The sequence below is a fragment of the Lepisma saccharinum genome, chromosome 9 (genome assembly GCF_977018435.1).
Source record: "Lepisma saccharinum chromosome 9, izLepSacc3.1, whole genome shotgun sequence".
Classification (NCBI taxonomy): Eukaryota; Metazoa; Arthropoda; class Insecta; order Zygentoma; family Lepismatidae; genus Lepisma; species Lepisma saccharinum.
In genome coordinates this window covers 70434176-70448968 of record NC_139237.1, presented here as the reverse complement: position 1 = coordinate 70448968, position 14793 = coordinate 70434176, and the positions used below count along the sequence as shown (strand labels likewise).

At 40.6% G+C, this 14793-nt stretch overlaps 1 protein-coding gene across 1 annotated transcript in view; it reads left to right on the top strand.

Moving 5' to 3' along the window:
* DAT (Sodium-dependent dopamine transporter) overlaps positions 1-14793 on the top strand; it is an 84073-nt gene that overhangs the window by 40683 nt on the left and 28597 nt on the right. The window contains exons 8-9 of the mRNA XM_083128847.1: positions 3570-3698; positions 7102-7201. Coding sequence (XP_082984973.1) covers positions 3570-3698; positions 7102-7201 — 229 coding nt within the window. The remainder of the gene's footprint in view (positions 1-3569; positions 3699-7101; positions 7202-14793) is intronic.

Sequence of the window (14793 nt, the reverse complement as noted above, 5' to 3'; positions counted from 1 at the left end):
CTGTCGCAAGAGAGGTAAGCAAAATAAAGAAAATTGCCAGAAAAGGTCCAATTCTTCAAGAGACAATTCACATTTCTAAACATCAATTCCAATAATAGTCAATAGTGCATATTTATTAAGATTACTTTTCCTCTGCTTCCTCCATCCGCAAAAAAAAAAAAAAAAAAAAATAAAAAAAAAAAAAAATAAAATAAATAAATTAAAAGCGTATTTCATAATGTTGACATTACCTTCCAGCTTGGTTGTCTTCTCTCTACCCATTTCCTGGATTTTTGCAAACATTTGAATTAGATTTTTTTGAGTGGTGATGCTGGATTACGTCTCCGAATGCATTCACAGAGGCATTGTTGCGTTCAGCCATTGTTGCTGGGCAACTCGGTCTGGTCATCAGACTTATTTTCGTCCAGTTTTGTGGGGGAGGGAGTTTTAAATCTCGCACTTCCGGTACGGATTACGATCTACCCCTGTGTACTGAATAACCGCAAATCGATAATTGCCAATAGAAATTTCCCATGTGCATATGCTAAAGAGATTAGCCAATTGACATCTGAATCTGTAGCATGGCATGTTGTAACTTGCAGAATAGTTCCTATTAAAAACTCTGGATTGAAATAGATAGATGATATTCCTAATTTTTAATAGTCGCATTGCTTGGTACTGTTTCTGTCTCTGTGGGCTAATCATAACGATGAAAATGAATAATGATAAAACTCATGAAAGGCCAGTTATAAGGCCATACACAAGCCATGACTCAAACCCAGGACTGTTGGTGTCGATTAGGCCACTGAGGCGAAAGTATCCTTCAAATATTTTAATTAATAGATGTGCAAATATCATTTCTTAACTCGTATCAAGTAGTAGAGACTATTCTGTAAGCTAGAAGGCTTATCTTGGTACATTTCTCGCCACCAGAACCTCCGCCAACTAAACATTTGGTAAATTTCTTATATTCGCAAGACGGCTGAAATTTGCTAGTTCATTTAATTTGAATATTCGTACTTACGTATTCTGCATTGAGAAACATTGTTGAAAATTGAGATGAACTGAACTGAAGTGGAAACTTATGATTATGATGCATATAATAATATGGTTTCCATATCCGTGGGTGGGAGATGATAATTCCTGGTTGGGATGGCTCAAGATAGACGAGGGGGGAATCCTCATCCCCTTTAATCTCACCCTGCATTTAAATAAATAGATGTATCTTTATTGGCAATTTTCACATTTCGAACTCCTGATTTTCCGTTCCGTTAAATTCAAAATGAGCACAAAACAAGGTCCAGAGCTTTACATGTTTCGCAATTGTTATCTGGTCTTAAAATCTGTTTTTAAAAGAACCATAAATTCTAAGTAAATCAAAGAAGTAAAAATTGTTTATGGAAATTTTGCATTAAAAATAGGAAAATCGTGTACGTTGTTCTAAAATAGAATATTCCCAATGCCTTTACATTATACCTAGGTATAGGTAGATACCTGTGAAGTGTGTGTGTGTATATATATACATATATACATACATGCATATGGAACGTCGAACTGGAAACGTCATTCGGGCTTTGGGCAGTGGTTGACTTTGGTGTCGTCTTTGGCGCTGGCTGGCTGGCTTCACCGTATGATGGCGATGCATCGTTGCGGGCGTCAGGGAAGGCGGCGGCCTCACTTCTCTATCTCCTTTAGCCCCCCATTATTATGTAGTCCACGCTTGGCAAAAACAAAGCACCGCGTAATGCTTCACCAAATAAGGCGCATACTGTTAACTCTCTATCTGCAATTCGCTCACGGTACGTAAGAAAACAAAGTCCACGGAGACAAAACAATAGTCACGCGAGAGTGTAGCGCGGAGATGCTCTCTCTATGAAATCCGGGTAAAAACTGTCTTTTGGACTCGTAGTACTCTCGATTTATACCGCTTTCGAATTTGTCGGTTGAGAAGCACGTTAAAGTGGCTTGGCTTGGGTTTCCGAAGAGATGGAAATGACCTCTGTCCATTGACTTGAAACGCGGTCACCAGGCGCGTCCTCGATTCTTGCAGGCTTGGTCTCCAGCTGATTTTCCTGGTCATCCGTGAAAAATGGGTTCGCCCACCCGATGCGACTCCTACCTCGGTCCCGATGGAAATAAGTCTTCCTTTTCTCCGTGACGTCCCGTGTTGGTGCAAATATGTCATGTTCTAGGCCGCAATGACAGTTCGGCTGTCACTCAGGAAAAACCCTTCTCCCAACTCCCGACGTCTGGCTCGGATACAAATTTATCCACAAAATAAATCAAACCTCACACTTTTATATTTGAACATACAATGAATCAATAAACAAAAATAATTGATATCGAACTGCGTTTCACATGTCACTGGATACCGTGACATCAATATACATAAAATATTAATCAGCAACTTTACTTTTTGTCAGTTGTAATAGGCAATTAAAAGTGATCGTCGTGCAATTACTTTTGCCTAATACAATTGGATTAACTCCTCTTTTGTTATTCAACAACTATTCAATTATTCGTCTATTTGACATTAATTTCCTTGCCAGAATTATTGTTTTTATTCAAATTTTGGCGAAAGCTAGATAATGAATACATGCTGTTATATATCTATCAATTCGTCATATTTCCCTATTCAATTAATAATAACAATATTAAATAATTTACACTCTTAATTAACATTTAGTTTAATATAATATACTTATTCTAATTTTATTATTATTATTGAGACACTTGGTCGGACCCCACCCGAAATGTATTTCTAAGTACGTGCCTGGGAGCAACTCTGATAGCGAGTGGTAAGAATTTGCCCTCTAAGTGCTTGAATAACTCATTGATATTATTGCTTGCCCTTTCAAAGTACTCTTACTGCAGCATGGTCAATCATCAGGTTTGCACGAAACATACGTTTGACAGCAACAACGTACAGACAACAGACTACCAAGAACTGTACCAAGATAAGCTTTCTGACCTCTAAGTACTCCACTGTTAGTATAAAAAAGAATCCACTAAATATACTAAATATACTTGCAATATGAAACTTTATTATACTATTAGTAATTTTCAACTTTGAATGATCCACACTGGTAGCATAGCGGCTAAAGTTGTCACCTTGTAATCGTGGAGTACCGCGTTCCGTTCCCAGTTGGAATGTACAGCGCGATACGACACCAGGGAACCTGTGTTCGAATCCCGTCCTGGGGTTCTTTGTGAGTGTCCTTTCATCAATTTCATCATATCATCACTCATCCTCATCTTCGCAATTAGCCAAAAGGGGCATAAAATAGAAGTAAAACAGAAGAAATCAATCGAATTATCGTTTTTTACCTCTTGATAAGGATGAATGATGATATGTGGAAATATTTAATGGGACAAGCACAAGACACACTCAGGTCTCGAACCTAGGAGCCTTGGCTCTTTAACAGCTAAGAAAAGATGATTTTTCAAGAAAGGAATAGAATACTTGGTAATTCTTTACATTCATCCTCTCATTTTCGATAATTGGGGACTAAAACAAATATTTAATGAATGATCTGCTATAATCCAGAAACGACTGCAATGCTGATTTCTAATTTGCTCTTGTGTTACAGTTCGGCGGATCAGAGGCTATAATTACTGCCCTGAGCGATGAGTTCGCAATCATTGGCAGGCACAGGGAGATCTTTGTGGCAGCTCTCTTCACCCTCTATTTCATCGTTGGCCTCGCTTCATGCTCGCAGGTGAGTAGAAAGCTAACCTCTGCTAACTCGTTGGCCTCACTTTCTGCTCGAAGGTGAGTAGAAGGCTAACCTCTGCTAACTCATTGGTCTCGCTTTATGTTCGCAGCTGAATAGAAAACTGTCCTCTGCTGACCCGTTGGCCTCGCTTCATGCTCGCAGGTGAGTAGAAAGCTAACCTCTGCTAACTCGGTGGCCTCACTTTCTGCTCGCAGGTGAGTAGAAGGCTAACCTCTGCTAACTCATTGGTCTCACTTTATGCTCGCAGCTGAATAGAAAACTAGCCTCTGCTGACCCGTTGGCCTCGCTTCATGCTCGCAGGTGAGTAGAAATCTAACATATGCTAACTCGTTGACCTCAGTTCCTGTTCGTGGGTGAGTACAAAGTTAGCCTCTGCTTATACGCGAGCCTCACTTTCTGCTCTCTAGCGACTAGAATTCTAGCCTCTGCTTTCTCGTTGACCTCACTTTCTGCTCGCAGGTGAAAAACTCGTTGACCTCACTTACTGTTCGCAGTTGAGTATAAAGCTAGCCTCTGATAACTCTATTTGATTGACTGAATTGATTGAATTGTTCACTTTATGCACAGAAAGGCCAATCTGGACTGGATCTACAGTTTAAAGTGGCATCCGAACCACTGTGCCATGTGCTTGGTCTCACTTCCTGCTCGGAGGTGAGTAGAAAACTAACCTCTGCTTATTCGTTGGCCTCACTTTCTGCTAGCAAGTGACTGGAATTCTAGCCTCTGCTTTTAGTCGAGGAAAGTTATGCAATTTTTTGGCCATCTGAGGAACTAATTGCAACAGAAATAAAACCAACTGCCCCTATAGTAAAAAAAAAAGTGAGGAATCCGATTTTGAAAAGTCTAACACTCTCTGACCTATAGGTTCGCCACCATCTTGAAGAAATGGCGCCAAAAACTCACCTTGATAAGTAAAAGAATTAATATTTAGAAAAATGTGCATTGTAGACAAAAAGTGAAGATAATCAAAATGAAAGAGCAGAAGATTCGCTAAGTTATGTTTTTTTGTTTGATAGAGCTGCCATAAATCTTAATTGAATTACAAAGTTTCAAAAAGTTTCTTTAATTTTTAGAATTAGCGTAAAAGTTGGTTTCCGACCCAAAATAACAGCAAATATGTAAGAAACTATGCATTTTACGTCCTAAAGTCACTGGACCAAATTCATAGCTCATGGTTTCCTCCAGAGAATGGTTTTCGTTTTGTGCCTTTAGAGTCAGGGGTTGAGGAGATATGATATTTCTCGTTCGTCTCACTTCCTGCTCGAAGGTGAATATAAATCTAAACTTTTTGGCCTAACATTCTGTTCGCAGTTGAGTAGAAACCTAGCCTCTGCTAACTCGTTGACCTCATTTCCTGCTCGCAGGTGAATAGAAAGCAAACCTCTGCTAACTCGTTGGCCTTACTTCCAGCTCGAAGGTAAGTAGAAAGCTGGCCTCTGCTAATTCGTTGGCCTCATTTCTTGCTCGCAGATGAATATAAGGGTAGCCTCTGCTAACTCGTTAACCTAACTTCCTGTTCGCAGGTGAGTAGAAAGCAAACCTCTGCTAACTCGTTGGCCTTACTTCTTGCTCGAAGGTAAGTAGAAAGCTGGCCTCATTTCCTGCTCGCAGATGAATAGAATGCTAGCCTCTGCTAACTCGTTGACCTCACTTCCTGTTCGCAGGTGAGTAGAAAGCAAACCTCTGCTAAGTCGTTGGCCTTACTTCCTGCTCGAAGGTAAGTAGAAAGCTGGCCTCTGCTAACTCGTTGACCTCACTTCCTGTTCGCAGGTGAGTAGAAAGCAAACCTCTGCTAAGTCGTTGGCCTTACTTCCTGCTCGAAGGTAAGTAGAAAGCTGGCCTCTGCTAAGTCGTTGGCATTACTTCCTGTTCGCAGTTGAGTAGAAATCTGGCCTCTGCTAACTCGTTGGCCTTATTTCCTGCTCGCAGATGAATAGATTGCTAGCCTCTGCTAACTCGTTGACCTCACTTCCTGTTCGCAGGTGAGTAGAAAGCAAACCTCTGCTAAGTCGTTGGCCTTACTTCCTGCTCGAAGGTAAGTAGAAAGCTGGCCTCTGCTAAAGTCGTTAGCATTACTTCCTGTTCGCAGTTGAGTAGAAATCTGGCCTCTGCTAACTCGTTGGCCTTATTTCCTGCTCGCAGATGAATAGATTGCTAGCCTCTGCTAACTCGTTGACCTCACTTCCTGTTCGCAGGTGAGTAGAAAGCAAACCTCTGCTAAGTCGTTGGCCTTACTTCCTGCTCGAAGGTAAGTAGAAAGCTGGCCTCTGCTAAGTCGTTGGCATTACTTCCTGTTCGCAGTTGAGTAGAAATCTGGCCTCTGCTAACTCGTTGGCCTTATTTCCTGCTCGCAGATGAATAGATTGCTAGCCTCTGCTAACTCGTTGACCTCACTTCCTGTTCGCAGGTGAGTAGAAAGCAAACCTCTGCTAAGTCGTTGGCCTTACTTCCTGCTCGAAGGTAAGTAGAAAGCTGGCCTCTGCTAAGTCGTTGGCATTACTTCCTGTTCGCAGTTGAGTAGAAATCTGGCCTCTGCTAACTCGTTGGCCTTATTTCCTGCTCGCAGATGAATAGATTGCTAGCCTCTGCTAACTCGTTGACCTCACTTCCTGTTCGCAGGTGAGTAGAAAGCAAACCTCTGCTAAGTCGTTGGCCTTACTTCCTGCTCGAAGGTAAGTAGAAAGCTGGCCTCTGCTAACTCGCTGGCCTTATTGCCGGCTCGTGACATCTACTTCCTTACTGGTCTCGCTTCTGTTAGAAGATGAGAAGAATGCTAACCTCTTCTTCCTGCTCACAGGTGTGTAGGATACTAGCCTCTGCTCACCCACTGGCTTCATAGTCTGTTCGCAGGCGACAGTCTTCATATACTGTGTGTTAGGCTCTGCTTTATGCTGCTTGTTTGCAAGTAAGTACTTTCCAACTTCCCCTTTTCGCTTTACAAGAATCACAGCGCATTCTCCAGAACTCCAATATATGAATACTTGTTCATGTTTAATTTCACTAAGATCAAGTCCATCGATCAATAATCCGTTTTTGTTTTTGAGACAATGTAGATTAACCTTTGCCTACTCTTCCAAAAATAAGCAATAGATAAACTGAATAATGTAAACTAGACTGGAAATGTCTCGTCTCGAAAAAAATGTTTGTCCCGTCTCGTGTCTCGTCTTGAAAAATGAGACGAGACCGGAAATGTTTCATCTGTTGAACAACACCATTCCATGCTAATGTAGAAAGACTGTCACTAACATTCACAGAATATTGGTTCATAGTCACTGCATGAAGAGTTTGCCTGCAAGATATCAATCACTATTAACATCATGCCCTGGTAAGTGTTGCTAGGGTTGTTCAATTACTATAATTAATGTTACTACTTGTTAAATTTCAGGGCGGCTTCTACTTTTTCAACCTGCTGGATCGGTACGCTGCCGGCTATTCTATGCTGTTCGCTGTCCTCTTCGAGTCGATCGCAGTTTCATGGATTTACGGCAAGTATTTACACAAGTGGTAGTTCGTTGAGTGTAACTTATATCTCCTTCACAACAATATCTGCCATATTTCTCACAGTGATGTATATTGGATCCAAGCTCTGGATTATGTCACTGTAAAATTTTAGGCCCCTACGCTATCCTTTGTTTTTGGCCTTGCTGACATCATCATCATCATCATCATTATTATTATTATTATTATATAGGGCTGAGCCAATACCAATACCGGTGGTATCGGAAAGTATCGGTTGCAATGTATTTAACGATACCGGCCTATAGTTTCCCGCCATTTTGGTCTTTCACGGAATCCGCAAAAATGGCGCTCGACACTTACGCGGAGTCTAATTAATCGTGGAAATTAAGCAAAATTAGAAGTTTCTTTTAATTTTGCACCAGTTTTGTGTGAAAAAATTGTGGATTTTGTGATAACGTAACATGCAATATAATATTCTGATATAATTCTTGAATATTTTAAAGCAAATATTTTGATAAATTTATGCATATAGCTAGAATGGAATGTGTAGACACTATTATTAATCAATATTTTAAACAGCTTTTAACTATTGTAATTTTTCAAGCATCGGTATCTGTTCAAAGTGGTATCGGCTCACCCCTAATTATTATTATTATTATTATTATTATTATTATTATTATTATTATTATTAAAAGTTTTGTTATCATGATACTTCACTTCCACTAATTGCATGCTCTGTATTAATAACACGTGTAAACTTTAAAATAGAGACACATGTGATTAAATATCATTCATTAAACTTCGAAAACAATATACTTAGATTTAACAAGAGAACACTCGCCTAAAACTCTTTCCTTCTGGATTCCATGGCATCCAACTGTTGCATGAGAGACTCAAAGGGGCCTTGTCCGGATTGGCAAGCGCTCCGTTCCTATTTCTCCCGTTGCTTTCGTGTGCCATCGAAGTCGTCCGAATCTACATATTCCCTTGCAGTACGGTACATGTCCCCTCTTTTACGCCAGGTGTCAGCCCGAACGTCCGCCACCCCGTTCTGGGGGCAGGCGTACAGTACGGAAGCAGAAGGCAGACGCCAAACACACATTACAATGATTTCTACTACTTACTACTCATGTTAAAAATATGACTTGCGATTTCTTCATTTACAATTTTTCTACATTCAGTGTCATCGATAAAATGTCCAAGTAACAACAGGCCCGTAGCCAGGCAGGGGCCAGGGGGGGCTGAGCCCCCCCCGGCATCATCGTCAGCCCCCTTGCATTGTCGTTATCGCCCGGCCGCGATATTTTTTTCCAGTCAAATTGTGAATGCGGGTTCATTTGTTGCTCTCTGATTGGCTGTTGGAACGTTACGGTGTTCTGATTGTGAGAATATCTTATTTCCTGCGCAAATTTGCTGCTTTCTAATCTAATCTAACCTAACCTAACCTAACCTAACGTACAGCGCAAATAAGATATTCTCACAATCAGGGGCGGCCGCTCATAAGGACGATACGGACGCCGCACTGCTGTGTGTAACTACAAGTGAACAAACATTACATTAACATTTATATATTAGCTTTTACATTGTCTGGGTTGCAAATATTCCGTTGCATATAGATCGTTCGTTAGTCGGTTCTGTATTCATTCTTCCGCGACAATTGCGAAGTTTGCACGCCACCGTGCGGGAGAATACGGAACTTCAGGAGAAATCTGGCGGAGCGTAGAGCATTCTCAGGCGCGGCCGCGAGGGGTAAGAGGCGAGGGAACTGGGGGAATAAAGCGCGCGGGATCTGTGGCTGGGAGGACGGAGAGTTTGTCGTCCGAAACCCACCCCCTAGGCGAAACTGGCCCTCTCTCCGGAGAACGGTAAACAATGAAGAGTTGCCAGAAGCATTGAAGTTAACATAAGAAAGAAAATTACCAACCATTGAAAAAATCATTCTGCGTTCGATAATCTTATTCACTTATGACATAAGAGTAGAGCAATAAATAACGCAATTTCCAATAAAAGATAATATCGGTAACTGAAAAAGTACAGATTCTTGCTTGATTTTTGTTATTTAAAGTCGCTTTCTGCTACTTTTCGGTAATCACGACAATGAGGATGAGTGATGATATAATGAAATTGATGGAGGGCCACTCACAAAGAACACCCATGTCCAGGCCGGGATTCGAACACAGGATCCGTGGCTTTGTAATGCGATATGCTAGCCACGGAAGTCGGTTACAGATTCTTGTTACTTGCAAAATTATTGCGTATATGAGTTGCATGTTTTCTGAGTTTAGTGGAAAGTACATTTGCATTGTAATGATGTAGAGTACATCATTTAGATTTAATTACATATTTTGATTAGCACGTTCCAAAAAAAATCCTGATAATGTGATAAAGTTGTCAAAATTTCTTTTCAAGCCGCTTGTTAAATAAATTAGAAACTCGTCATCCAGTAGCGAAGCGTAGTCTTACGAAGGAGGCAAGCAATGTTTCAGTACAACAAAACATGTAGTACAACGACATGCCGAGGGGAAAGATTCAAGGTTTATAGCCTCATTTACCCAGTCGCTGGATTTGTCAAAATATCGTAATAAAGTGACTGTACTAAAAATAAACCATATGATCCGCAAACGTCACATTTACTTTTTAAAAAAATCCAGGTAACGTTATTCATATGATATTAAACGTTTTGCATATGCGAACTTTCCGCATACGACTAAAGGGAGACGGAATTTCTTACTTACTTATTAGTACCTTTATTTGTTCATTATTATTTAATATGGTCAAACGGTGACCAAACCGATTTAGATAAAAAAAATGGGAATCATTTGTTTATTTTACGCTGCATGATGTAATTTAGTATTTTTGGGCACCCTAAAAACCGCATTGGAGTAACTTAAACACTAAATAAAAAGTTAAACACAAACAATAAAAAATTCATTTCAAAGCAAAGAAACACATGCATAGACGATGTACTCACCACAATAAATTTCAAACTCTTGGTGTTGGTCGACCCCTTTCCACGATTTTCATTTTAACACTTATCTCTCTCGAGCTAAACGAAGCAATTTTCAATTGCTCAATAATACACCCGCACTTCACATCAACCGTTCCTAAATACGCGTTCATTCCGATAAATTCACAGCACAAAACACGAAGCAACAAACACTCACACTATCCCACGCGCTTTCCAAGGTCCGTCCAATCTTCCCTCCCTCCCTGAGAAAACTCTTCACGGGGGTGCAGAAATTCCACTGCCCCAACTCCCAATGTCAACTTTTTTTACGCGTTTTACATTTCGCGAAATCTAAAATAATTTGTAATATAATATGATATATATATGGAATTTAGAACAGTGATAATAACTTCTTTTAGTTATTTTATGACTAACAATTATTATTATATTTGCGATCTTGTTTACGTGTTCATGAAGACAAATATTCGTTACTAGTTTTTGCTGGCAACGTACCCATAGATAAATCCTTCTGCTTTCGGTTGAACTCGGCTATTTTCGGGAATCACGCAAGCTCGGAAAGCACAGCTTTTTGTAGAAGCTTTGTGGACGGGTTCCACCAGAATTTCACGCTTCGCCATGTGACTCCTTCGGAGGCCTTATTTTCCCGCAGAACGGCTGCAAGCATTGAGGCTGGTGCTTGCTACAGAGCTGCTGGGCGAGTTTGCGGCCGCATTTTTTCGCGAAATCGAGTGCGATGGAAACTAAATACGGTTAGAACATTAAGTACATTAAATGATATTCGAATTATGCAAGCAGTGCTTGCATTGCTTGTACTATATCTTCGTCTCTGTCGTCATCTAAACTCACCGCGACAGGAACCTCTGCACTACAAATTTCTGAGAAGTTGGCAAAATTGTCTGGCAACCTCGAGGCAATAAAACGACCGGATGGGAAGACGATAGCATTGACACTTGTTGTTTTTTCGTTTTCCATGGAGAAGTAAAGCTTTTTCGGTAGTTGTGTGCTGTAGTTGTATGTTTGTCGTGATGAACAGTGTGGAGAACTTGTTAGTGCGAAGTTTTTCAACCAGAAGTCTGGATGAAAAAATAAGCATAAAAAACCTAGGCCGAATTTGAATCTAGAACAAGTGTCCAAGAAGGGAGGTCGTGAGTTCACTCGGAAATTTCGCGTTGAAACTTACGACAAGTGCGATTGGTTGTGCGGTTGTGACAAGAAGAATGCTCTCTTTTGTTTTCCGTGTGTGCTGTTTGGTGGAGATATTGCATGGTCCAAGGTGGGGGTGAAGGATCTACATCACTTGAGTGAAAAATCAAGAAGCACGAAGCTTCGCATGCGCACATGGACAATGTTCTCAACTTTGTTCTTCTGGGGAAAGTGAACATTCAAGCACGGTTGGACAGTGCATACCGTCAGTCTCTTCATGAACATAACGAGAAAGTTTCGAAGAACAGATATGTATTAAATATAATAATTAATTGCGTCCGTTTTTGTGGTGCATTCGAGCTAGCTCTCAGGGGTCATGACGAAACCGTTTCCTCCTCGAACCCAGGAATATTTCGCGGGCTTGTGAACTTCAGTGGCGAACTGGACGAAAGTATGAAAGGCCACCTAGAGAAAGCAACTGTTTTTAAGGGAACTTCGAAAACAGTTCAGAACGAATTGCTTGACTGCATGCTACAGGTATGCCACGAGGAAATTTCAAAAGAAATCGAGAAGGCTGATTTTTTGGCGGTAATAGCTGACGAAACGACTGATGTTTCGTCCGCATTTCAAATGGTAACAATCAGTGGCGTGCGGTAATAAATCAGGCAGGGGAACAGGTCACCTGCACTCCCCCCCCCCCCCGCATGGGTGTCTTAATATAATACAGTAGATCAAGTAAAATTCAACCCTTATTGAAATGAACCAAATAAATATACGATACATATACTGTATTACAAATTGTTAGAAGTGACAAGCATGAGGCACGTTAAAATTATATGACAATAATAATTTTAAAGCAAATGTGATATAATATAAAGAAAACATTAAAAATAAAATTGTTGATCCGCAACAAAGAAAAATTTGATATAAATTTTTGAGTGATCAGAGAAAAAAAAATAATGTTTTGTCGGAACCTGTTTCATCTCTTTATTCGTAGATTAAGTTGACGTTTTTTCATAGAGTTGAGTATTCTTGTAATTCAAACGTCCTCAATGCAATAATGGCACACAGATGGCTGAGATTTTTTCATGACGTTCGCTAGATCAGTTGAAGTTGTTAACAAAACCCGACCTGTTCCAGACTCCCTTCTCAGGGTTAAACAAGGACAACAATATTATTTGCCACTGGAAGAATATCCAGTTAATAATTTTACAGAGTTGTAGTAACTCGTTGGAAAATGCCTTGTGTATGATTTCGTTTTAGTTTTTAATTCAGTTAGGATGTGTGTTGATTTGTTGTATTATATGCAAAGTTCAATGAACTAAAGGCTTTCGTCCTCAGCCGGTCGATCATACAACACTCGCAACATTCGCTTTCTTGTCCTGCCACTGCGTGCCTTGAAACTTTGATCTTGGGGTTGGTGGAACAGGTGGATGTGAGCTGTTCCCTCGGAAGCTATTTCCCAGCGTTAGCCAAGGCATTTAGCAGACGCTTAGACTGTAGAAGATTTTTCCAGTTCGTTATGAATGTCAGACGCAAGTTCTCAACGAGATTAGGAAGTTATAGGCTTTCTACACTCAAATGTATCACTTGTGACGCGATTAAGCTTCAGCACATAGCAAAAACTGGAAGAAAAGCGAATCCGCAATATCTCTGAGGGAACAGCTAGAGTGTTCAGCTTCCGTGGTGCCGTAAGGATCGTTTACCTTCGCGCGTGGTCGGAAATACTCGGCGTCAGACACTAGAGGGTGAGAACCATGATGCGTTGGGGGTAGGTGACGTAAACAAACGTCCAGCTACGGTGAAAGATTTTCTTCAGCGTTACTTTTGGAAACGTTGATTTCGGGAGAATGAAGTGTTCTTATTATGTTAATATAAATAATTTAAATAGGTCAAAAGCGCGATAAGTAGGAGGGAACAGCCTGTTCCCTCTGTTCCATGGAGGGACCGCCACTGGTAACAATTTTCCGTTACATTGTAAATGGAAAACCAGTGGAGAGATTTTGAAATACTTAAATCCAGCTCTCCACGATGCATGCTCTCTAGCTCAGTGCATCCTTGAAGAGGTAGAACAGCATGTTGCAAATGAACCTCACAAGCTAATTGCTCAGACATTCGATGGTGCATCGGTAAGGAGCGGGTCCGCAAATGGTGTGCAGGCTATTATTCGGCAACGTTACAGTAATGCAGCTTACCTTCACTGCTATGCTCACCAGCTAAATTTAGTTATGTTCAATGCTGCATCAGTTAATCGCTATGTGCGAATATTTTTTGCTAGTTTACGAGGGATAGCAACATTTTTCTCAAATTCGTCCCAGATAATCGCGGTTTTGGACGAAGTGGTAGGCAAGCGGTTACCAAGACCTGCAACGACAAGGTGGAATTTTCATACAAGGTTTGTGAACACTGTTTACGAGCATAGGGAAGATCTGATCGAATGCATGGAAGCGATTCAAGCAGCAGACCATATTAAACTGGATTCTACTCTGGAGCAAGCAGCAGGCCTGGAAAAAATATTGCAGGACGGGGAGTTTAACTATCGGCTGTCTCTTTTCCACAAGATAATGCCAAATGTTGACATATTATACAATCAGCTACAGAAAATAGAAATAGACCCAACTTCCGTCGAGAAGCACATTACCTCTTTTGTGAAACATGTATCGCAAGTTCGAGAGGAAAGTGGTGAGGAATCTGAGAGTGAGGATGCTATGTTTTCGATAAAGCGCAGGAGGACTACCAATCGCAATCGAAGCGCCGAGGCAAAGGAGGTTTGTGATGTAATTATAAGCCAAGCGATCGATAGATTTTCCTTCAGAGGTCACCTTATTGCAGCAAACTTATTCTTGCCAGAAAAGTTCTCAAGCTACCATGGGTAGTTTCCTGATATGTGTCTGCAATCAGCATGCGGTGTTTATCCTTTCTTGGATGAGAAAAGACTGAAGACAGAATTGAGGATAATATATCGAAGGAATGAATTTAGTAACATCTCAGGAGCCTTGGCCCTTTTCTCGTTTACGAACGAGAATAATCTCCAAGATACATTTGGCGAATGCATGAAGCTTCTGAAAGTGCTCGTAACAATTCCCATGACCACATCAGAAGCCGAAAGATGTTTCTCCACTATGAAGCGTGTAAAAACATTTTTGCGAAACACAATGGTTGAGGGCAGATTAACAGCTCTGGCCATGCTTTCTATTGAGCGAAAGTTTACCCAGAATATTCCAGATTTTAACAACCGTGTAATCGACAAGTTTGCCAGCTTGAAGGACGGAAGGATGGATTTCAGTTACAAGCATGTCTGAAGAAGATTTCTGGTAAGTTTGAAGTTTTTACTTAGTATATTGGTTGAGATTCTGGTAACGCAGATATCACCTTTCCCGTGAGATATTTACGTATTTTGGTGCCCTATTTCACATATCAATTAATCATGTTGGTCAGGAAATGTTTTCTGTGTCACTTTTTTACTAGTAATTTTCACGTTAAATGCAAGTAAATATTCGTCACTGT